Below are 23,307 nucleotides of genomic sequence, written 5' to 3' on the forward strand. Positions count from 1 at the left end.
CCCTTGCACGTCCGCCAGCACCCCCCTCGTCTCTCTACCAACCCCGAGCAAGTCTGTCAGAGTCTGGGCAAATTCACATTTCTCCTCCAATTCTGGGAAATTAACTTGAAAGTTGCCGGTTTTAAGTTCTTAATTATCCGCACAGCCATTGGGATTTGACTTCATTATCCTAAGAGTAGGCCCTGGGTGACCTACTGGGGTAACAAACTGGTATCTTTTAGTCATCATAATTGGCTGATCGGAAATCGATGCCTCTGTCTAGCCGTGTGTGTGTGTGTGTGTGTGTGGGTGTGTGTGTGTGTGTGTGGGTGGGTGGGTGGGTGGGTGTGGGGGGGGGGGGGGGGGGGGGGGCACTTGAACTGATAGCCAGGTTAGTTGAGCACAGAGAATCTGCAGATCACTGATGAATCACTGGATGAGGCTTCACTGCAGTATGTATTGTGTCTCTATGGAACCTTCTAGACTTAAAGTTAGCCGTGTCATGCTTGAAGTCAGCCGTGCTAACCTCATTTGGCTTCCTGACACGGTGACACCGTGGTACAGTTGGTTTAGGCTTCAGATTCTCTCTCTCTCTCTCTCGCTCTCTCTCTCTCTCTCTGTCTACGTGCCCCAGGACCTACTGTATGTTTCTGAACAAGGAAACAAAGCTGGGCCGATCGTCAGGCTGATAGCCCGACAGTCTGTCAGTCTGTGTCTGTGTGTGTGTGCGTGTGACTGGGTGTTATCTGTGTTCTGAGAGACAGTCAGTGTGTGTGTGTGTGTGTGACTGTGTGTTATCTGTGTTCTGTGTGGGATTAGTCAGGATTAGAGTGTCACTCCTCCATTTTTACTCTCACATTCTCAGACCGACAGATTACAGCTAATCTGAGGCTGCCCTGCACACCGCAGGTAAACAACTAGACAGCGTGGCATGGGCTGTCAGTCTGTGTGTGTGTGTGTGTGTGTTGTGTGCTAGCGCTTGGAGGTGGGGGGGGGGGGGGTAATGTATGCTTGTCAGTGTAAATGAACACATCAAATGTGTATGTTGCTTGTGGATGTGTGAAGAGAACACACACACACACACACACGCACGCCCATCCCTCCTGCCGCCGGCTCACTGGAGCATTGGGCATGTGCCACTGAGTGTTGTTTTGGGGGGAGGGAGACTTTGTGACTCTGGAAATCTCCTTGTATATGCGTACGCCTCGTGTATGACACACACACACACACACACACACACAAGCAACCTGTCATGTGACACCTGTCTCTCTCTCTCTCTCAGGTGTTGAGGTGAGGCAGGTCTTGGCTTTGAGGGTAGGAAACTGAGCTTAACCTGCAATCTGTTATTAACACACATTAATCACTCTAATCTGACAGGAAGTGATGTAGGCCTGGCTTCCTGCCGACGGCATGTCCCATGAGGCTGTGGGGTCAGTAGCCGGGCTCCGTAGTGTCCTGAAGCAGGAAGGTTCACCGTCACAGAGGGAAGTTTGACACATTCAACCTTTTGAACCTTTCAGCGTCCAAGGAGGCCTCTATGAAGGAGGAGAAAGAGATGGCAGAGGGGAGGGAAAAGAGGAGAGACCAGAGATGGATGAACAGATTGAAGGAGAGGAGGGATGGAGAGCGGGTAGAGTAGAAGAGAGTCAAAAGGAGAGCTCTCTGGCACTGAGTTGGCACTGCAACAATGATGGATGAGGTTGCAGTTGACCTTTGAATATCCTAACCAGAAGGCAGAGTCTCTCCTCCCTCCCTCCCTCTCTCCCTCCCTCCCTCCCTCCCTCTTTCTTTCACATTCACACATTCTCTTTCCTTCACTCTGTCTCTCCGGCCCTCTCTCTCTCTTTCACTCTGTCTTGGTTGAATTGTCACAGTGGGTTCTGATTATTATGAGTGCAGTTTGTTGAGTACATGGCTTTGAGAGCGTGGGCCGAGAAACAGTGAACGGTTTGTTTCTGTCGAGGGCTTTATGCGACGCTGTGGGAACGACTGATGCATGGATACGAAGGCAGAGCAGGGTGTCTGCATACAGTACTGTGTGTGTGTGTGTGTGTGTGTGTGTGTGTGTTTGTGTGTGCGCTGGTGAGAGAGACAGTCTGCTGATGCAGGCTCTGGGTGTGGATGCGGGGTGTGAAACCTTGCTGCAGCCTCGTCATTACAGCCTTTCTGCTACAGCCGTTATTCAAATGCACAGCAACACACAACCACACACACACACGCGCGCGCTACCTCATTCCCCCCCCCCCCCCCCCCCCCCCCCCCCAGTTTCCCGGAACATCTGTTTGAGGCTGTACCCAGGCCAGTCAGCCTCACATTCTGACAGGATTCATGCCAATTAGTGTGTGGGGAAATAAATGAATGTGTGGGGTAGGCTTAGAGCTGGCTATTGGCATGGACCTCTCTAGACAACACTATTATACATTTATTTATTTATTTATTTAGGATTGGCACACACACAATAACATACGAATGACAAAATGAAAAGAAAAAGGCAAATTGTTAAGAAACCCGGTTGGGCTTGTGGAGAATATTTGGATTCTGTCCTGTTTCCAGGAGAACAGCGTTTACGGTGAGACAGATAGCTACTACACCATTGTGATTCAACACCGTTCACACCATAAGACTGTGATTTACTCAAATTGCAGTGTCAAAAGCTTTCGACTAATCAACAAAAAGACCTCTAGTTCATTGTGGTCATGAGCCCTAGAGATATTGTCTAGCGCTTGTACAAGAGCCATTGAAGTTGAATGTTTTTCTTTGAGTCCGTACCGGTGGGGACTACAAGAGATTATTCTCCGGGGGAAAAAAACCTCGTGAGTGTGTTGTAGACTAACCTTTCTAGTACGTTGGCTGTTGGCCACGCATGGGAGATTTGAGACCGGTCAGTCGTTGGAGAATACGGAGGGGACCATCAGATTTAAATAGAGTAGGATGACTTTAGCCCTTTTAAACTGATCAGGAAATCTACCCGTCAGAAGAGAGCCGTTAAGAATATGCAGTAGTGGTGTACAGATGGATGACAAACACGTTGTGAGCGAGCGGGGTTTCAATTCACGGCCAGCACCTGTTGTTTGAAGCTCAGAGATGATGCCAACTAGCTCGTTGTCCGAAACGGGTTTAAATATGAATTGGGGTTTAAATATGAATTGCGTCAAACTCTGTCTAAATGATCGGACGGCTGGGCACGTGGTATCTTTTTTTTAGCGAGCGAAGGTCCCGTATTCACAAAGACATTGATCGTCGTTGGATGATTGATTTACGGATACCAAGGAAACGCAGTCCTCGTCCGGATCCTTTTTTGGTTGTATGATGACCGAGGGGGGTATAGGGTGTGTGAGGGGGTATAGGGTGTGTGTATGTGTTGGTGGTGGGGGCGGGTATAGGGTGCGTATGGAGCATTGTGAATGGACTTATTGATAGCAGGGAGAAGCAGGCCTAGATGTAGGTGGTTGTTAAGGGGGGCAGTGTTGTCGCTTGTAGAGTCCCATTGTTCTCTCTGGGCCCTGTACAAAAGCCCCAGTTAGACACACACACACACACACACACACACACATACATACATACACACACACACACACACACACACACACACACACAATCAATCTCAGACTTAAATCTCAAGGCATAATTGAGCTGAGGGCCCTCAGGGACAGTGACTCAATATCCACTTCCTGTACACAGAGGGATAGGGGGGCGGTCACTTAAAGTTCCCTAATGAGCTGTGATCCTCCTCCCTCCTTGTCTGATTCTAGCATTCTCTTTGTGTGTGTGTGTGTGTGTGAGAGAGAGTGAGTGTGAGTGAGAGAGACCTGTCCTCCTCTGCTGTGTGTTTGGGCAGGGCTCCTGTCTTAGGTATTGTGAATGATTGGCATTGAGCGATACAGACTAGCTGCCTGTTCAATGGAAGCTGTCACTCTCTGGAGGGGCGGCTGCTACTCAGGCCTGGGAGCTGTGGGGCCCATCTCTCATCCTCCTGCCCCAGAGAGGGCTTTCACAGAGGGGACCGGGGGGGACCTCCGCCCTGGGACCATGGAGCCCCAAAGTGATGGATCACCAGCTGTCAACTCAGGAACCAAGGCTTGATGCATTAGAAAATCCTGCACACTGTAGAACATGTGTTGTACTGCACTTGGGCAATTATACCTCCCTTTCCTATTGTGGTGGATGTCTAGGATTTACCACTCTGTACTTCAGCTCTTCGGAGATAAGAATCAAGAAATAAGTCCCGAGTAGCCACAGTATCTGAGTCCGGGTATTTATTGCTTACAAACGAGAGACAAGAGCATAACAGCAGCCCAGCGTGAATCCAGAGGTCTGTCCAGCGCAAGTCTGAAGAGCCGATTATCAGGGTTGTCTTTTATACAGATGAAACATAATGGTAGGCGCCGCCAAGGCTATCACCGACAAGCTTGTGCTTACATGAGAGGGGGCAGGAGAGAATGAACAATAGGGAGACTTTCTTACTGATCAATTGGCGCTTTCTTACTGATCAATTGGTGCTTTCTTACTGATCAATTGGTGCTTTCTTACTGATCAATTGGCGTTCAACATTTCACACTTATCCACCTTCCTGCCGGCAAGATGGGTCTGTTCCTTTGTTCTCGCTCTCCCCCCCACTACTCCCTCCTAAACCACCGCTATCCATATTGTAATCATCCGCCGTTTCTCAAAACAATGGCGATAGAACTTTAGAGGTGTGGCAAGAGAAAATGTAATCACAGTATTCACACAAGTTGTATCAGTCATACGGAAGTGCATATCCTTCTAACAGTTCTATCAGTGTATTTTCCATAACACTATACACACACACACACACACACACAGACCCTTTCTCCCTGTAGGCCTATGCATACAGTATAGGCCCTATAAGGCAACCGTAAACTGTAGGTCTGTCTCTCACCCCATTGGCTGAGCCCTGGAATGGCAGGTGTGGAACAATGGGAACCTGTTGCCATGGAGCGCACAGACAATGAGGAACCTTTCGGTTGTCATGGCAGTGGTCGTCAGGGTAGATTCTAATTAAACAGATTCTTAATGACATGCCTATTTTCCGATGGACTTCTCCGGCGCTCCCAATGCTCTGGAGGTCCTTCTCTGTGCCTCTCAATACGGTGACCTCACCAGCCCCGGCCCACGCTGGGTTCCCCTGCCTTATCTGACCAGCTGTGTGAGGGCAGGCTACATATTTTCGGAAGAAACACCAATTGGTCAGGTTGAATAATGCTACTTTTGCGTTCCACCAGATTTCAAAGTCTTGGTGGCGGGCTGGATCATATTTTGTCATGATAACGTTGAAAATAAACATGTATTATTTTTGCCTGTTGAACGGTATTGAGCCTAAGTACTGATCCTGAAACGGTCAGTCATAATGTACCGGGTTCTCCCCAGGATCTCTGAACAAGTTGGAGCTACAGTCATGAGAAAAAATTAGGACACCCTATGAAAACCTTTGTCTTCTTCAACATATTCAAACATATGGACATTTGATATTCATTTGAACAATATTGAAAAATTGAGGTAATATAACTAAACAAATACAACTGAAACAAATTATTTAAAAAATGATTGGTAAAATGTAATTAATAGAAATGCAATCTTCTTGTGAGGAAAAAGTTAGGACACCCCCACATTTAGTTCCACTTAAAATGCCTAAAATTATAATAAAGAGCACCACATCAGGTGCAAATGATTAGAACATCGTTACAGAGGATTTTGGAGGAGCCTGTCCTATTTAAGCCTCAGATATTTAGTTTGGTTTGCTCTTGATTGTTGAAGTGAGTTGCATCACCATGGCGAGATCAAAAGAGCTCTCTGAGGCCTTCAGAAGAAAAATTGTAGATGCATACGAGTCTGGGAAGGGATATAAAAAGATCTCCAAACTATTCGAAATTGGCCATTCCACTGTCCGGAAAATAATTTACAAGTGGAGAACATTTAAAACCACCACCAACATGGCCAGGTCAGGCCGCCCAAGCAAGTTCAGCATAAGAGCTGACCGAAAGATGCTTAAAGAAGTCTCCAACAATCCCAGAATGTCATCACGAGACCTACAGGTATCTCTTGCCACAATTGATGTCAAAGTACATGCATCCACCATAAGAAAGAGACTGAACAAGTTTGCATTACATGGGAGGTGTGCAAGGAGGAAACCCCTGCTGTCAAAAAAAAACATCAGGGCAAGACTAAAGTTTGCCAGAGAACACCTAGAGAAAGACCAGAACTTCTGGAACAATGTGCTTTGGACAGATGAATCCAAAGTTGAACTATTTGGGCACAGTAAGAGTAGACATGTTTGGCGCAAAACCAAGACAGCATTTGAGAACAAGAACCTCATACCAACTGTGAAGCATGGGGGTGGAAATGTCATGGTTTGGGGCTGCTTTTCTGCAGCAGGGCCTGGTCAGCTCACCATCATAGAATCCACTATGAATTTTGTATTGTATCAGAGGGTGCTTGAGGAAAATGTGAGACCATCTGTTCGAAAGTTGAAGCTGAAGCAGATGTGGACCATGCAACATGACAATGACCCAAAACATTTCAGTAAATCTACCAAGGAATGGCTCAAGAAAAATAAATTGAGAGTTCTGGAATGGTCAAGTCAAAGCCCGGATCTTAATCTTATTGAGATGCTGTGGATTGATTTGAAACTGGCTGTGCATGCAAGACACCCCTCGAACATCACACAGCTGAAAGAATTCTGCAAGGAGGAGTGGGAAAAACTTTCTCCCAATTGATGTCAGAGACCTGTAGACAGTTATAAGAAACGTCTAATTGAGGTTATTTCAGCCAAGGGGGGCAATACTAGCTATTAGGGCATAGGGTGTCCTAACTTTTTCCTCAGTAGGAATTGGCATTATTGTTAATTTTTCGTTAAATAAATGATTACAAAGTTACATTTTCATAGTTTTTTGTTCAATTACATCCCCTTTATCTATAGACATTGTTAGAAAGAAGATAACATATTGATATGTCCATATTTTTAAGAGAATAACTTAATATTTTGGGGGGTGTCCTAACTTTTTCTCATGACTGTAGATTGCATGATCAAAACCAACTTGCACATTTAATCCTGTCAAAACGTCACGAAAAAATAAAGCTGAAACGCAGAATCGCTTTGGCTTTCCACAACAATGTCATCGATCAAAGATTAGATACTCTTGTCACGACTTAAATATCAGATTAATTTCCTCCGAGATGTCGACAGTGACGGAGCCAAGCGGACCGGGTGGCGTGGCGCCCCTCTCCCCTCTCTTTGGGGGAGGTGCCAGAACAATGACCCGTCTCCTATCGGGTTGTGATCACATGGCAGGGAGAGCGGAATGAAAAGTCACATGTCTAGAAGCAAACGTGTCTTTGTCTCCCTCTACGCATTTGCCGATGCAGATACATTGTTTTAGACACAGCACCCAGTGTTCAGGTATCTTGGTAACGAGCATTTTGTGATTGGACGTTGTCACAAAAGAAGCCCTCTAAGATGGCCGTCCCGTGAGGAATGTGCTATACATTCCACGACTCTGAGTCTGTCTCTGTGAGTCTTATCTCCTGGTAGGGAGGGGCGCATGAAGCCTTGGCCTTCATTGTTTTCATGGCCTGTTTTTTTTGTTTTACCATTAAGGACAGTCCTCCAAGGTTGGGGCAGTCATCCAAAGAATGCCCCACTTAGACACACTCAAAGCCTACACACACACACACACACACACACACACACACACACACACTGTCAGTCAGGCGTAAAGAAACAGGCCCAGCCACCATGAATAACTGCTGCGAGAATCTGATGTCAAATAGAAAGAGTCTAATATAGCATAAAGGACTTCCTGGTGATATACTAGTAGTGTATTTCCTTCCTCCCCATCAGTGTTTGTGTGTGTGTGCGTGCTTCTCTGAGAGGGCCATGTATGGGGGAGCTGTCACAGGATTTGATCTGGGAGCTGTCAGTCAAAGGCCTGGTGACCCGTGGTGCTGCTGCTCAGTGTGTGCCGGTCCTGGGCACTGCTCGCTGAGCTGAGCTGGTGTGTGTGTGTGTGTGTGTGTGTGTGCGTGCGCCTGTTGACTAAGCATGAAAGAGAGAGACACCTTTTTGCATCTATAAGTGGTGGACCAATGTTAGCCCCGGAGAAACCTCCAGGCTTCACGTGGGACACGGCTGGTTTCTGTGCATGTTCATCTGTGTTGATGTCCAGGGATTACACACACACGAGTGTGTTCTTGCTTTGGATTTGGCTTTTCAACCTTGGATTGATGACAATAGTGATTGTACAGGGCTGGGCTGGGTCCTCAGCAGCACTAAGATTTGACTTCAACTTGATAGCTTGTGTTCTCGCTTGTTTGTGCTCTCTCTTTCTGTGTGTGTGTGTGTGTGTGTGTGTGTGTGTTGTGTGTTCCCACTCTTGTATATATCTCTCACCATGTCTAAACAGGCTTTGTTTCTCTGAGACAAAAGATCACAATGTTGCCACATGTTAACCCTGTTCACCACACTGACAGTCGCCACCTCCCCACCCTTAAATACACACACAGTACAGCACTGTACCAACACCCTACTCAACCTTAACACCTCTCCTGTCACTGCCCACACACACACACACACACACACACGCCCTACTGTCTGTGGTCAACCTAATGGTGAGAGCGGAGTCTTCTTCCTAGAGTGTGAGACTTTTTGAGGGAGTGTGCGTTCGTTGAGTTCAGATTCACCTCCCTATGAGTCAGGTTCTCAGAACTCCCGGCGGGCCGATGACTTCCTGTTTCAATGGTGAACAGGAAGTGTTGTGTCACCCCGAGTCAGGCACGCCACCTCTGCCAAAAGGCCCCACCCCATGACATCATCACTCCGCTCTCGCTGGGGCGAGACCTCCACCGAGGGAGCCATGGTAACTCTGTAAGCACAGATATCAACAAGAGTGCAGATTACACGCATGCGCACACACACACACACACACACACACACACACACACACACACTATCTGGTTCTCCATCTCTCGTTCACACACAAACCCAAAGGGAGAATTGTTCTCATTCTTTGTTTCTATAAAAAGAACTGGCAGCAGTGGCTCCGTGAGGTCACTGGTCTAAAGAGGTCTGTGGTCTGTGCAGACTAGGAGCTCTCAAACAGACAGACCTGTCCAGGGAGGGAGGGATAAAGGTGTAGAGGGGGAGATAGGGAGGGAGAACCATGGGCCTTTCTGTCCACACAGTAGATGAGGAAGGAGCTGCCATGGCAGGGAGAAGGGTTACTCAGAAGTTTGAGAACTCACTGTGGCATAAACACATTCTGACTATGGAGGAGGACAGGCCAGGGGAGACCTGTTAGAACAGGGTTAGGGTTAGGACTAGGCCAGGAGAGACCTGTTAGAACAGGGTTAGGGTTAGGCCAGGGGAGACCTGTTAGGGCAGGGGAGACTTGTTAGAACAGGGTTAGGCCTGTTAGAACAGGGTTAGGGTTAGGCCAGGGGAGACCTGTTAGAACAGGGTTAGGCCAGGGGAGACCTGTTAGAAGAGGGTTAGGGCTAAGCCAGGGGAGACCTGTTAGAACAGGGTTAGGCCAGGGGAGACCTGTTAAACAGGGTTAGGGCAGAGGAGACCTGTTAGAAGAGGGTTAGGGCTAAGCCAGGGGAGACCTGTTAGAACAGGGTTAGGGTTAGGCCAGGGGAGACCTGTTAGAAGAGGGTTAGGGCTAAGCCAGGGGAGACCTGTTAGAACAGGGTTAGGGTTAGGCCAGGGGAGACCTGTTAAACAGGGTTAGGGTTAGGCCAGGGGAGACATGTTAGAACAGGGTTAGGGTTAGGCCAGGGGAGACCTGTTAGAACAGGGTTAGGGTTAGGCCAGGGGAGACCTGTTAGAACAGGGTTAGGCCAGGGGAGACCTGTTAAACAGGGTTAGGGCAGAGGAGACCTGTTAGAAGAGGGTTAGGGCTAAGCCAGGGGAGACCTGTTAGAACAGGGTTAGGGTTAGGCCAGGGGAGACCTGTTAGAAGAGGGTTAGGGCTAAGCCAGGGGAGACCTGTTAGAACAGGGTTAGGGTTAGGCCAGGGGAGACCTGTTAAACAGGGTTAGGGTTAGGCCAGGGGAGACATGTTAGAACAGGGTTAGGGTTAGGCCAGGGGAGACCTGTTAGAACAGGGTTAGGGTTAGGCCAGGGGAGACCTGTTAGAACAGGGTTAGGGTTAGGGCTAAGCCAGGGGAGACCTGTTAGAACAGGGTTAGGGTTAGGGCAGGGGAGACATGTTAGAACAGGGTTAGGGTTAGGGCTAAGCCAGGGGAGACCTGTTAGAACAGGGTTAGGGTTAGGGCTAAGCCAGGGGAGACCTGTTAGAACAGGGTTAGGGTTAGGCCAGGGGAGACCTGTTAGAACAGGGTAGAAGGTTCTAGAGCCTCCGTGGCCGTCCCAGGGAGGTGACTAACAGTCTGGGTCAGAACTCTCTCTCTACCCTCCCAACTGTCTAATAATCAGAGAGACATTTCCTCTGCTTTAGTTCTGCCTTTGTTTAATCGTGGCCCCCTGGCCCCACTGTGTTTGTCTGGTTTTATGGGCGATTGCACTTGTCCTGTATTTTTTAGACTGATAATTATAAAGCACTTTTGTTTTTGTGTGTGCACCCCCCCCCCCCCCCCCCCCCCCCTTCATAAGTGAACCTCTCCTGAGGAATGCAGGTTTTTATTTGCTCCTCTATAATTTGAAAGAGTTAGATCCTCTAAGTGCCTGTGTGTGTGTCTTTGTGTGTGTGTGTGTGTGTGTGTGTCTGGTGTGGCATATAACTTAACATTAACTTTACTCTGGTTAACTTTACTGGTTCTGTCTATCGCTCTCTCTCCCTGTGTCTCTCTTACACACACACACACACACACACACACACAGTCTCTGTTTCCTGTGTGATTACCCAGACTTCTCATGTTCTGTTTTCAGGCGTGTTTCCGACATGAAAGCACCATGGCCTCAGCTTTTACATTTACATTTTTGGCATTTAGCAGACGCCTTTATCCTAAGCGACTTACAACAAATACATTTGTCTAAGTAAGTGAATCATCTATCCCATCAGTCATCATAAGACAGTAATCTATGCTAGGACCAGGGGCTATTGGCAGCTTGTCACAATGCTATGCAATGATAGGTAGTGACTCTGCAGTCCTGACAGAGTGATCATGCAGGGGTTTGGGGGCTGACCATTGCTTGCAAGTAGGGAGGGGCGGTTCCCTTTGCCGCCCGGTAGGCGAGCACCAGGGTCTTGAATCTGATGTGAACTGATACCGGGACCCAGTGAAGGGTGCGAAGGAGGGGCGTGACATGGGAGAATTTGGGGAGATTGAACACCAGACGGGCTGCAACATTCTGGATGAGCTGCAGAGGCCTAATGGTGGAGACGGGGAGACCGGCCAAGAGTGCGCTGCAGTCGTCAAGGCGAGAGATCACGAGTGTCTGGACCAAGAGTTGTGCTGCTTCTCTGGTGAGGAATAGACGTATCCTTCTGATGTTGTAGAGGAAGAATCTACAGGAGCGTGCTGTCGCTGTGATGTTCGCCACACAGGATAAGTGGTTGTCAAGGATCACCCCAAGGTGCTGTCTGGGAGGAGGTCACAGTAGTTCACCCCTGTGATGGAGAAGTCTCGGAGAGGACAGGCTTTCCCCGGGAGGAAGAGCAAGTCAGTCTTGTTAAGGTTGAGCTCGAGGTGGTGGGCTGACATCCAAGCAGAAATGTCTGCAAGACACGCAGAGACACGTGTTGTCACCTGTGAGTCAGAGGGGGGGGGGGGGAAAGAGAGAAAGAGTTGAGTGTCATCTGCGTAGCAGTGGTAGGAGACACCATGTGAGGAAATTACCGAGCCAAAAGATTTGGTATAGAGGTAGAACAGTAAGGGCCCGAGGACAAAGCCCTCAGCTTTAGAATAACTTAGAATAAGCGTGTGTGTGTGTGTGTGTGTGTGTGTGTGTGTGTGTGTGTGTGTGCGTGTGTGTGTGTGTGTGTGCGTGTGTGTGTTTGACCATGCTCGTGTTATCTTATGGCTGCATAAGCGTTAAAATGCCCTACAGAGGAAGATCACTTCACCGCAGGCGTGGGCCAATTAGCCTGGACAGCTGTGTGTGTGTGTGTGTGTGTGTGTGTGTGTGTGTGTGTGTGTGTGTGTGTGTGTGTGTGTGTGTGTGTGTGTGTGTGTGTGTGTGTGTGTGTGTGTGTGTGTGTGTGTGTGTGTGTGTGTGTGTGTGTGTGTGTGTGTGTGTGTGTGTGTGTGGGGGGGGGGAGATCATTAAGAGTGAGAAACACACGGCGCAGTGTAGAGCAGAGGACACGGGCAGTCTCATTATCACCGAGCCCATGATCCAACGTGACGTCTGCTTAAATGGTGGCAAAGCGCGCATCCCAGCTCTCTCCTGGCCAGACCCATAGCACTAATGAAGGCCTGCTCTACTGAGGCTAGGATGGAGGTGGCTCTGAACAGCCTGCCCTGTATATGTGTGTGTGTGTGTGACCTGTAATTGTGCAGCTGGTGTGTGATATATTAACCATGTCTGTGTACGCGTGTGCGTGTGTGTGTTTAAGGAGGTAGGTGGACGCCTCCCACACCATTCCTTTGAAAAAATGCGAGCCGCAAACTCCTGATAAGGACACACCATTGAATTCCGAAACACGGAGCCTTTACAAAGGTCATCTTCTGTTCCCATTACCAACGGAATAAGCATAGAACTGGACTAGGACTCCATAGGGCTGTGGCCCTCGTACGGAAAACACTAGGCAGAGACCAATGCCTGGTGGGTCTCGTTCTTTTCGATCTCAAGGGAGGGCCATGGGCTTTTGTAGGGAGTCGCCAGCGACCACAATCTGTTCCTCTGGAGATTTCAGGGAGAAAGTTGTGAGGCAGAAACGAGGGAGGGGAAGGTTGACAGGAAAGTAATCCTAAAAAAGAACCGGTTGTCTGGGACCTCAGACACACACAATCACTCAGGCCCCTGATACCATCAGCTGGATGGGCTTAGGAGGGACGGAGAGAGAGAGAGAGGGTGGAAGAATGAGGGATGGAGAGAGACAGAGAGACAGACAGAGAGGGTGGAGGAACGAGGGATGGAGACACAGACAGAGAGAGACAGACAGACAGACATTTCTGAGGTCCCTGACAACCGGTTCTTTTTTAGGATTACTTTCCTGTCAACCTTCCCCTCCCTCGTTTCTGCCTCACAACTTTCAGACAGACAGACAGACAGACAGACAGACAGACAGAGAGAGAGAGACAGAGACTAGTGGACTGGAGGGATGGAGAGATGACAGTCAAAGGATGGTGTGATCCTGAGGTAGCAGATAGGAGAGGTGTGAGAGGTGTTGTGGGGGCCCATGGAGGGATGGAGGGAAGGTGACGGAGCTGAGAGGGTGAAGGACGCTCCATGTTGTTGAGTTACATCGTTGTTGTTCACTTTCGCAAGCTTCTGAAATGTCATTTGTGTGGAATGCATATGATCGTCACACCACCTCCTGGTTTCCACTGTTCTCCTGTCACTTTCACTTAACAAGGAACAAGAGTGTGTGTGTGTGTGTGTGTGTGTGTGTGTGTGTGTGTGTGTGTGTGTGTGTGTGTGTGTGTGTGTGTGTGTGTGTGTGTGTGTGTGTGTGTGTGTGTGTGTGTGTGTGTGTGTGTGTGTGCGCGCGTGCGTGCGCGCGTACGCGTACGCGTCCAGAGAGGGTGTGTGTGGCAGTAGGAACCCGTCTCTGTTTATGCAGGGTTCAATGTGAGATGAGCCGTGAAGCCTTATGGAAGGAGGAGAGAAGACGGAGAGAGAGACAGAGCTCAGGTTAACTCTAGGAGGGCTGAAAGCGGGGGAGGGGAGGGGTTCCTGGGTTATACTTTGAGACATGAATCATAATGATGTGTGTGTGTGTGTGTGTGTGTGATGATTGATGGCTCCACGAAGGACCCAGCGCGTGTCAGCGACAGGGGAGGTTTCTGTGCCGTTTGATCTGGTGACCCTGTGACCTTTGACCCTCAGACCGTGGCCGCTGATTGGCTCCAGATGTCTGAGCGTGAGAGCATCATGAGCCGTCATGTCAGGCTTGGGAATCCCATTCCCTCACCGAGATGTCTGCTGTCCATTAGGACTACTTTATGCAGTGGTGTAATACGCCTATTGTGGTAGGCTCACTGATATCTTGAGAAATGTCGTCATAAATAGTTAGGTTCTCTCCTAAGTACCGCATGTGTGCGTGCGTGCGTGCTTGCATCAGCGCCCCCTGGCTTTGACCAGCTGTATCACAGAAGGTGCCAATACCAGCAGAACATTAGTGGGTGTAGCCTGACCCCTTGTGGGGGAAACGTGCCAGTGCACTCTACAATATGTACACCTCTCGGCCAAGCTGTTATTCCTGTGTGGAAGTCTAATATTCCCCTTTTTATCCCGTACAAACTCCCCCTCACTACTGAAATGTCTTAATGCTGACCTAATATAGATTTACATTTAATAGATTGACCCTGTGTGTGTATATAACTGTGTTTTAATGAACTGATCTAGTAGAGTGATACTGATCTACCTGTATTTCCCTCTGTCCTGTGATCCATTAATAATGAACTCTGTAGACAAACCCTGGTCGATTCCCTTGATTGATTTCTGTCTAATTGATCCTTCTTCTCTCCCCTACTCTCTCTCTCTCTCTCTCTCTCCCTCTCTCTCTCTCTCCCTCCCTGTCTCTCTCTCTCCCTCTTTATCTCTGCCACGCTTTCTCTCTTTTGTCTGTATCTGTATCACTATCTCTCCTTCGATCGCCCTCATTGTGACTCTGTACATGTTCGATCCTTCCATGACTACATCCTCCTCCTTCCCCTTCCCCTCTTCCTACTATCTGTCATTGTCTTTTCCTTTCCCTCCCTCCCTCCCTCCCTCCCTCCCTCCCTCCCTCTCTGTACAGAAACTCAAACGGCTGATCCCTGATGAGGTAGGTATATGTGTGTGTAGTCCTGTTCTGTGTGCGCCTGAATCCCAACTCACTACCACCCATGCGATTTGTCCGTGTGTCTGTTGGTTCCCTGATCATATCAACCTCCACTAACCTCCACCACCCCCCACCCCACTCCACCACGCCGTGACCCTGGTTGTTAGGGGCTACCACCCCATAATAACCAGTGTATCTCTACCTACCCTGGTTGTTAAGGGCTGACACCCCATAATAACCAGTGTATCTCTACCTACCCTGGTTGTTAAGGGCTGACACCCCATAATAACCAGTGTATCTCTACCTACCCTGGTTGTTAGGGGCTGAAACCCCATAAGACACCCCATAATAACCAGCGTATCTCTACCTACCCTGGTTGTTAGGGGCTGACACCCCATAATAAACAGTGTATCTCTATCTACCCTGGTTGTTAGGGGCTGACACCCCATAATAACCAGTGTATCTCTACCTACCCTGGTTGTTAGGGGCTGACACCCCATAAGACACCCCATAATAAACAGTGTATCTCTACCTACCCTGGTTGTTAGGGGCTGACACCCCATAATAAACAGTGTATCTCACCCTGGTCGTCCATGTCCATGCTTGGGCCGGCCCTGCCTCAGCCTCGTTGGGGGGGAGGCGAGCTGGCTGGGTCATGGAGACTGCTGGGGTTAGACCAAGGCTAAGTTCTCTGCGGTGCAGCCTAACCCTAACCTCAACACTAAGGACCGCAGTGATCAACACTGTCCATGCACTGCTGCTACCGCTCTGTGTCCACCTCCACACACTGCTAAGCTACACACCGCTAAGCTACACACCTCTAAGCTACACACCTCTAAGCTACACACTTCTAAGCTACACACCTCTAAGCTACACACCTCTAAGCTACACACCTCTAAGCTACACACCTCTAAGCTACACACTTCTAAGCTACACACTGCTAAGCGACACACCGCTAAGCACGCTCCAAACACACACCTACATCTGGCAGCTTAGGACAGCTTGTCACACAGCTGTACCCGCACACAGTGACGTCCATTTGAAGAACACAATCAATTCAATGTTTCCTCGTCCTGCCCAGTCTGCCTGTGATACACACACACACAGCTCGTTGCTGGCTAAACCACAGGCCCAGATCTCAGTGCATCAGACAGGTGTGAGTGATGGGGAGAAAAGTGCCCAGTTTAAGCCTCCCAGAGGGGGCGTATCGCTCAGGCCGACCGCATGCCAATCTGTGACGGAGACTCATTTGGCATCGTGGCAGAAGGAGAGTCTGTGACCCCTGACCTTTGCTCCCTGTGCCCCCCCCCCCCCCCCCCCCCCGACAGCTGGAGCGTTTCACCAGCATGAGGATGAAGAAGGACAAGGAGAAGCCCCACAGCCAGGGCCAGCGCCACTCCACGGCGGCCCAGTACGAGCTGCCCGCCCAGGGGGACAGACTCCACGACCTGCCCGACGAGAACGTGCTGGTGCTCTTCGACCAGATGCTGGTGAGAGGGGGGGGGTGGAAGAGGACGTGTGTGTGTGTGTGTGTGTGTGAGGTTCCTGACCTTTTGGGATTCTTTTAGCAGAGTCTTGAGCCTTGTTCCCTTCCCCCCTCTCCCTCTCTCCCTCCCTCCCTCCCTCCCTCCCTCCAGGTGGATATGAACCTGAACGAGGAGAAGGCTCAGCCTCTGAGGGAGAAAGACATCACCATTAAAAGAGAGATGGTCTCTCAGTACCTTCACACCTCCAAAGCTGTAAGTAGCACTTGTAATGGGCCTGATGCACATACCCTATGTTTTCTGGCAGTATAGTTTTAAGTGTGTGTGTGTGTGTGTGTGTGTGTGTGTGTGTGTGTGTGTGTGTGTGTGTGTCCTTCCCTCCCTCCCAGGGTCAGGACCAGAAGGAGGGCTCCAAGTCAGCAGTGATGTACATCCATGAGTTGAGGACAGAACCACGGGACGCCCAGCTACTGGGCTGCCTGGAGTCCCTACGAGTCTCCCTCAACAACAACCCCGTCAGGTAACACACACACACACACACACACACACACACACACACACATGCTAATGGGTGTCCGTCGATGACTGACGTTGTTTCTGATTATTTGAGGGGTTATGCAGGCCAATGCATGACCCATGTGGTTTGGCGCATGAGGGAGGCCCCTGCAACACACACACACACACACACACACACACACACTAATGTGATTCTCTCTCTGTGTGTCTTAGCTGGGTGCAGAATTTTGGAGACGAGGGTCTGGCTCTGCTGCTGGACCGCCTGAGGAAACTCCAGGAGGAGAAAGACGAATACCCGTAAGAGAGAAACCTTATCCTCACCCCTCCCCTCACCCTCCTCAACCCCTCCCCTCACGCTCCTTAACCCCTCCCTTCACCCTCCCTAACCCTCCCCTCACCCTCCTCACCCCTTCCCCTCACGCCCCTTAACCTTCCCCTCACCCTCCTTAACCCCCCCATAACCCTCCTTAACCCTCCCCTTAATCCCCTTAAACTCCCCTCACCCCCTGCACAGACAAACCCTTTTCCTTCCTCTCCTCTCGTCTCTTCAGGAACATGGGAGTCAAATGTCAACATGAGATCATCCGCTGTCTCAAAGCCTTCATGAACAACAAGGTAGGCTGACTGTCTGTATTATACTATCATGTAGTACATAGCCTCGCTTAGCTTAGGTCACTGGGACCTGAATTAACCCCCCCCCCCCCCCCCCTCTCTCTCTCTCTCAGTATGGTCTCAATGCTATGTTGGCCTCAGCCCAGGGGATTCCTCTGCTGGTCAGAGCCATCAATCCCAAAGTTCCTCACATGATGGTGGACGTCGTCAAACTGCTGTCCGCTTTCTGCATCCTGGACCACCCCGACAACCTGTGAGTGTGTGTGTGTGTCTGTGTGTGTCTGTGTCTGTGTCTGTGTGTGTGTGTGTGTGTCTGCGTGTGTCTGCGTGTGTCTGCGTGTGTGTGTCTGTGTGTGTGTGTGTGTGTGTGTGTGGGAGATCATTAAGAGTGAGAAACACACGGCGCAGTGTAGAGCAGAGGACACAGGCAGTCTCATTATCACCGAGCCCATGATCCAACGTGACGTCTGCTTAAATGGTGGCAAAGCGCGCATCCCAGCCCTCTCCTAGCCAAGGCCCATAGCACTAATGAAGGCCTGCTCTACTGAGGCTAGGATGGAGGTGGCTCTGAACAGCCTGCCCTGTATATGTGTGTTAGTGTGTGTGTGTGTGTGTGTGTAACTCTCTCTCTCTCTCTCTGTAGCCATGAGCGTGTTCTGGAGAACATCACGGAGGAGGCAGAGAAGCACGACATTGAGAGGTTTCAGCCTCTCCTCTCCGGGATGCATAAGTCCATTGCCCTCAAGGTACACACACACACACACACACACACACACACACACACAGACGTTGACCTTTGTTGGACACTTGACGTATCGACCTTGTTGTGTGTGTGTGTGTGTGTGTGTAGGGTGCTTGCATGCAGTTGATCAACGCCCTGATCAGTCGAGGAGAGGAGCTGGACTTCAGGATCCACATTCGCTCAGAGCTACTGAGGCTGGGGCTACGAGACATATTAACAGTGAGTAAGACACACACACACACACACACACACACACATACACACACATTATGGATCATTACATATGCTCATGTTTAGCCGAGCAACAATATCCCATCATGGGTTTAGAGTTGTGATTGTTGTCTCCTCCCCTTCCCCCATACCCCCCCCCCCCCCCCCCCCCCCTCCCCCCAGGATGTGAGGACCATAGAGAACGAGGAGCTGAGGGTGCAGCTGACGGTGTTTGACGAGGAGGCGGAGGAGGACTCTGAGGAGCTCAAGGCCCGGCTGGACGACGTACGCTTCGAGATGGAATATCCTTCCACCTGAGAGTAGTTCTTTAAAGGCCTAACTAGTCCCTGAGCAGTGCCTTTGATGTAGGAGAGACAGGGCTTGGGTCACTTCTGGAGAATCAGGTTCCAGTCAGTTACCGTTGTCATGTGGTTCTGATTCTCACCACCAGGTGGCTCCAAGGTGCCATAATCATGTTTCACACAAGGAGCACAATCAATGATTACCTCAGTCCACTGGAACACAGGAAAGAACATGTCAGGAAGTTGATTTTTCATCTTTGTAGAAGACACAGTATCAAACTACTGTTCCCCCTATGATTAGATCTCCTGCACATTGGAACTTAATGTCTATAAAATGAATGTCTGCCACAAGGACCTGTAGACGTGGTTGTACAGACATATAGTGCATTTAAAGATTGTGTTCCTCACTCATTAACAGAACGGTATCCCTAAGTAGAGACAAGAATAATCTGCTGCATATCAGTGCTGCTGATGTTTATTTGGAGATATTCCCAATTCCTAGCACAAGGGGGCGCTCCAGTGTGGAATAAGCATCATCAGATGATAGGCTTGTTTAATACTCCATTCAGAATCAACTGACCTCCACCTACTTGCATCACAGTAGATCTGGAAGCGTTTGATAGATGCAAGCGTATGGAAATAAACTCCTCTTAAGGCCGTCAATGGTGATGGGTCAAGTTGTAGCTCTGCAGTCCTGAGACCCATCTCCTCCATTCAGATCTACAACATGGACCACAGAGTCAGGGGTCAGGGTTCAGGGTTCATCTGTGACCGGTGACTGAATGGCAGGATTTCAGAGCAGACTTACGTGCTAGGGTTGAGTCATTGACAGCTTTGACCGAGTGCGGTTGGGTTTCTTAACCGTGCGGTGGTACCGATGTGATGGAGGTGTTCCAGATCCTGGTGAACACGGTCAAAGACTCCAAGGCCGAGACACACTTCCTCTCCCTGCTGCAGCACCTGCTGCTGGTCCGCAACGACTACGTGGTCAGGTACGGGTCGGACTTGGAACACACGCACACACACACACACACACACACATATGCGCAGAATCACACACACACACACACACACACATACTTACACAAGCACACACACACACACACACAGACGTATGCACACGCACACAAGTATGCACGCACACGTACTTACACGCTCGCGCACACATGTATGCGCACACACACGCACACATATGCGCACACGCTCACACATATGCGCACACACACACACACGTATGCACGCACACACACACATACACACGCACGTACACACTCAACACACACTCAAACACTCAACCTAGCCCTGACCTTGGATCTTAACCATGCCCTCTTTTCCTATGTGAATCACTAGATACTGTTATGACTGGGAGGCATATGAAACTCTCTCTCTCCCTCTCTCTCTCTCTCCCCCCCGCGCCGCCCCCCTTCTCTATCTCTCTCTCACTCTCCCCCCCTCTCTTTCCCCATTTACTCTGTTTGTTTTGCTGGTGCGACAAAGCTGAAAAGTAAAATTAATGTATGCAAAACAGACAAACTCCATTTTAATAGAAATGAGCACCCTCACCTTATCACCAGAAATATGCTAATGACCCTCCTAAAGCCAGGGGGATTGAGGGGGGAGGGAAAGAGGGGGAACGAGAGGGAGGATGGGGATGGAATACGAGAGGGAGAGGAGAGGAGAGTTGCGAGCCAAACACTCTCACAGTGTGATGGAGAGAATAAAAGAGAGAGAGAGACAGAGGAACATGGCTGTTAGTACAGGACAGTTTGATCCTCAGCTTTCAGCTACACAAACACTTGTATACACCTTGTGCAGACATATGTGTTTATATGTACTCTGCAACTTATACCCTGTGGATCTCTCCTAGACACACACACACACACACACACACACACGCACGCGCACACACACACACACAGCTGAGTTGAGATGTCAGTCTAGTCGCCGGCTCAGCTGTGCCCTTGATGGTTTCCGACAGACAGGAGGGTTTACACTCTCTCTACCTCCCACCTTTCTCTCTCTCTCTCTCTCTCTCACTATCATCTCACCCTCCCTCTATCCTTGGCTCTGTCTCTCCCCCCCTCTCACTGCCTCTCTCTCTCTCTCTCGCTTGCCTGCTCTCCCCCATTTCCCCTCCAGGTGATACTCCATCACACAATGGAGCTGGAGCGTAATGGAGTCCAGGAGGCAGAGCGGGGGGAGGGGGGTGGGGGGTGGAGTGGTGGTGGTGGTGGTGGGGGGGGGGGAGGTGGGAGGTTGGCAATCATAGCGTGAGGAAAGGGGAGGAAATGGGATACCATGAACATAGGAGAGAAAAAAGGGATGGAGTGTTGTATATCGGGATAGATGGAGAAGCGGAGTGATGTTGGTCTGAGGATGAATGCACTGCTGCTCTCTGCTTTACACGTTTCTATCTAGCTTTGAGGCACGCTCTCTCTGAGCAGAGGACGACCGTTATGAGAAAGTGACACACACACACACACACACACACACACTCACACACCTTCAACTCTCAGGTCTAGTAGACATATCTGGCAAAATTGACATGAATATATCATTCTAAATAAGTAATTGACCAGCGACGTTGTATCCACCAAGCCTGGCTTTGTGTGATCTTCTGCTTTTAAACCTTATTGAAGTATTTTGGTTGATTTCTGCATGGTTTATGCATTTGGACGTTGAACAAAACGGCCACTAGATGTCTCTCTCGCTCCACGGATAAATCGGAGATTGTAAAAGAAGAACGAGGGAAGCGAAGGAGGAGGGAGGGAGTGAGAGAGAGAGAAAGAAGGAGTGTGGGAATAAATAAAGTATTGGGTTTTGGACTCAGGGAGCATCAGACACCTCCAAAATTGAGTGTCTTGTGTGAAACCAGCTAGATCAGACGGGGACATGTGGTGCACCACGCACACGTACACGCACGCGCACACACACACACACACACACACACACACATACACTCTCTCTCACTAACTCTCTTTCTTTCTCTCTCAGGCCTCAGTACTACAAGCTGATAGATAAGTGTATTGCTCAGATCGTGCTGCACAGGAATGGAGCTGACCCTGACTTCAAGTGTCGCAATCTCAGCGTCGAAATGGACATTGAGGGGTTAGTCGGTAAGAACACACAGACACACACACACGCACACACACACTGTAGATCACTCTCACCAAACACACACACACACACACGCACACACTGTAGATCACTTTCACCAAACACACACACACACGCACACACACACTGTAGATCACTCTCACCAAACACACACACACACGCACACACACACTGTAGATCACTTTCACCAAACACACACACACACACACACGTCCACACGTACACACACACACTGTAGATCACTCTCACCAAACACACACACACACACACACACTGTAGATCACTCTCACCACACACACACACACACACACACACACACACACACGACAATTAACACGTGCTGTCCTAGAACCTCCACAAGGGGGAGTCAGAGAGGCACTGTCTCCAGGGAAGGTGGTGATGGTTTTAGCGGGTGTCATTATATCCTCATCACTTTATTCCATGGAAAACATGCAACCCGAGAACACCTGGACAACGCCAGGGAACCCTGTTCACACTACTGAGCCCAGCCGAGCCGAGCCGTACCGTAACGGAATGGTCTGGTTACGCATTCACCTTAGTTGCTGTGGCAGTACAGGAACGGACAATGTGAAAAGACTGAGTCTTAGGCAGCACAGAAGGGTTGGGGTGGGCCTCCAGTGTGTCCATTCTGAGTCTGGGTCAGGAGAGGCTGGCGGGGGTAGAAATCGGAGGACGGGCTCCTTGCAATGAATGGAATGAGTTGGAATGGAATTGTATCAAACGTGTGCGTTTGATACCTTTCCTCATTCCGTTCCATGCATTACAAGGAGCCCGTCCTCCGATTTCTACCTCCGCCAGCCTCCCCTGACCCAGACGAGTGTACATCTCGCAGCACAGCAGGGTCAGTCTGGGTCAACAGTACCACTCCCTTGGAAACAACTCCCTTACTGCAGCAGGCTCTAATTGCACTCCTAAATGCGTCCTCAACACACACACACACGCTCACTCGCAAACTTACTCACACACGTGCACATTCACTCACTCACGCTCACTCGCTCACAAACTTACTCACACACACCTGCTCACTCGCTCACAAACTTACTCACACACACCTGCACACTCACTCACACACACACACACACACGAACACACACACACACACACACACACACACACGCTGCCCTCCTTTAAGACTGCTGTTATTATGGGAGGAAAGCAGCCCAATTCTGCCCTGCATGCATTATTTAGTGTCTTTCTTTGAACTCTGGATATTCTGCATACAGGTTTTTTCTTCTCTTTCTCTCTCTCTCTCTCTCTCTCTCTCTCTCTCTCAGACTCTCTCTCTCCCCCCCCTCCCTCCATTAGCTGCTTGTCCCATTTAGCAGCTCTACGGTGTTGTGATGACGAAGGGGACCCCGTCACCTCCTCCCAGAACATAGACACACTCCCTCACTTGTTTTCTCATGGCTTCATTC

General features: G+C 49.7%; 1 protein-coding gene across 1 annotated transcript in view; it reads left to right on the forward strand.

Moving 5' to 3' along the window:
- The window catches only part of diaph1 (diaphanous related formin 1), a 78,418-nt gene that overhangs the window by 6,723 nt on the left and 48,388 nt on the right, over window positions 1–23,307 (forward strand). The window contains exons 2-13 of the mRNA XM_083686065.1: window positions 14,865–14,891; window positions 16,217–16,378; window positions 16,526–16,627; window positions 16,762–16,892; window positions 17,102–17,185; window positions 17,440–17,503; window positions 17,614–17,753; window positions 18,144–18,246; window positions 18,351–18,461; window positions 18,636–18,754; window positions 19,630–19,746; window positions 21,749–21,870. Coding sequence (XP_083542191.1) covers window positions 14,865–14,891; window positions 16,217–16,378; window positions 16,526–16,627; window positions 16,762–16,892; window positions 17,102–17,185; window positions 17,440–17,503; window positions 17,614–17,753; window positions 18,144–18,246; window positions 18,351–18,461; window positions 18,636–18,754; window positions 19,630–19,746; window positions 21,749–21,870 — 1,282 coding nt within the window. The remainder of the gene's footprint in view (window positions 1–14,864; window positions 14,892–16,216; window positions 16,379–16,525; window positions 16,628–16,761; window positions 16,893–17,101; window positions 17,186–17,439; window positions 17,504–17,613; window positions 17,754–18,143; window positions 18,247–18,350; window positions 18,462–18,635; window positions 18,755–19,629; window positions 19,747–21,748; window positions 21,871–23,307) is intronic.

Source organism: Argentina silus, assembly GCF_951799395.1.
Source record: "Argentina silus genome assembly, chromosome: 15".
Taxonomy (NCBI): Eukaryota; Metazoa; Chordata; class Actinopteri; order Argentiniformes; family Argentinidae; genus Argentina; species Argentina silus.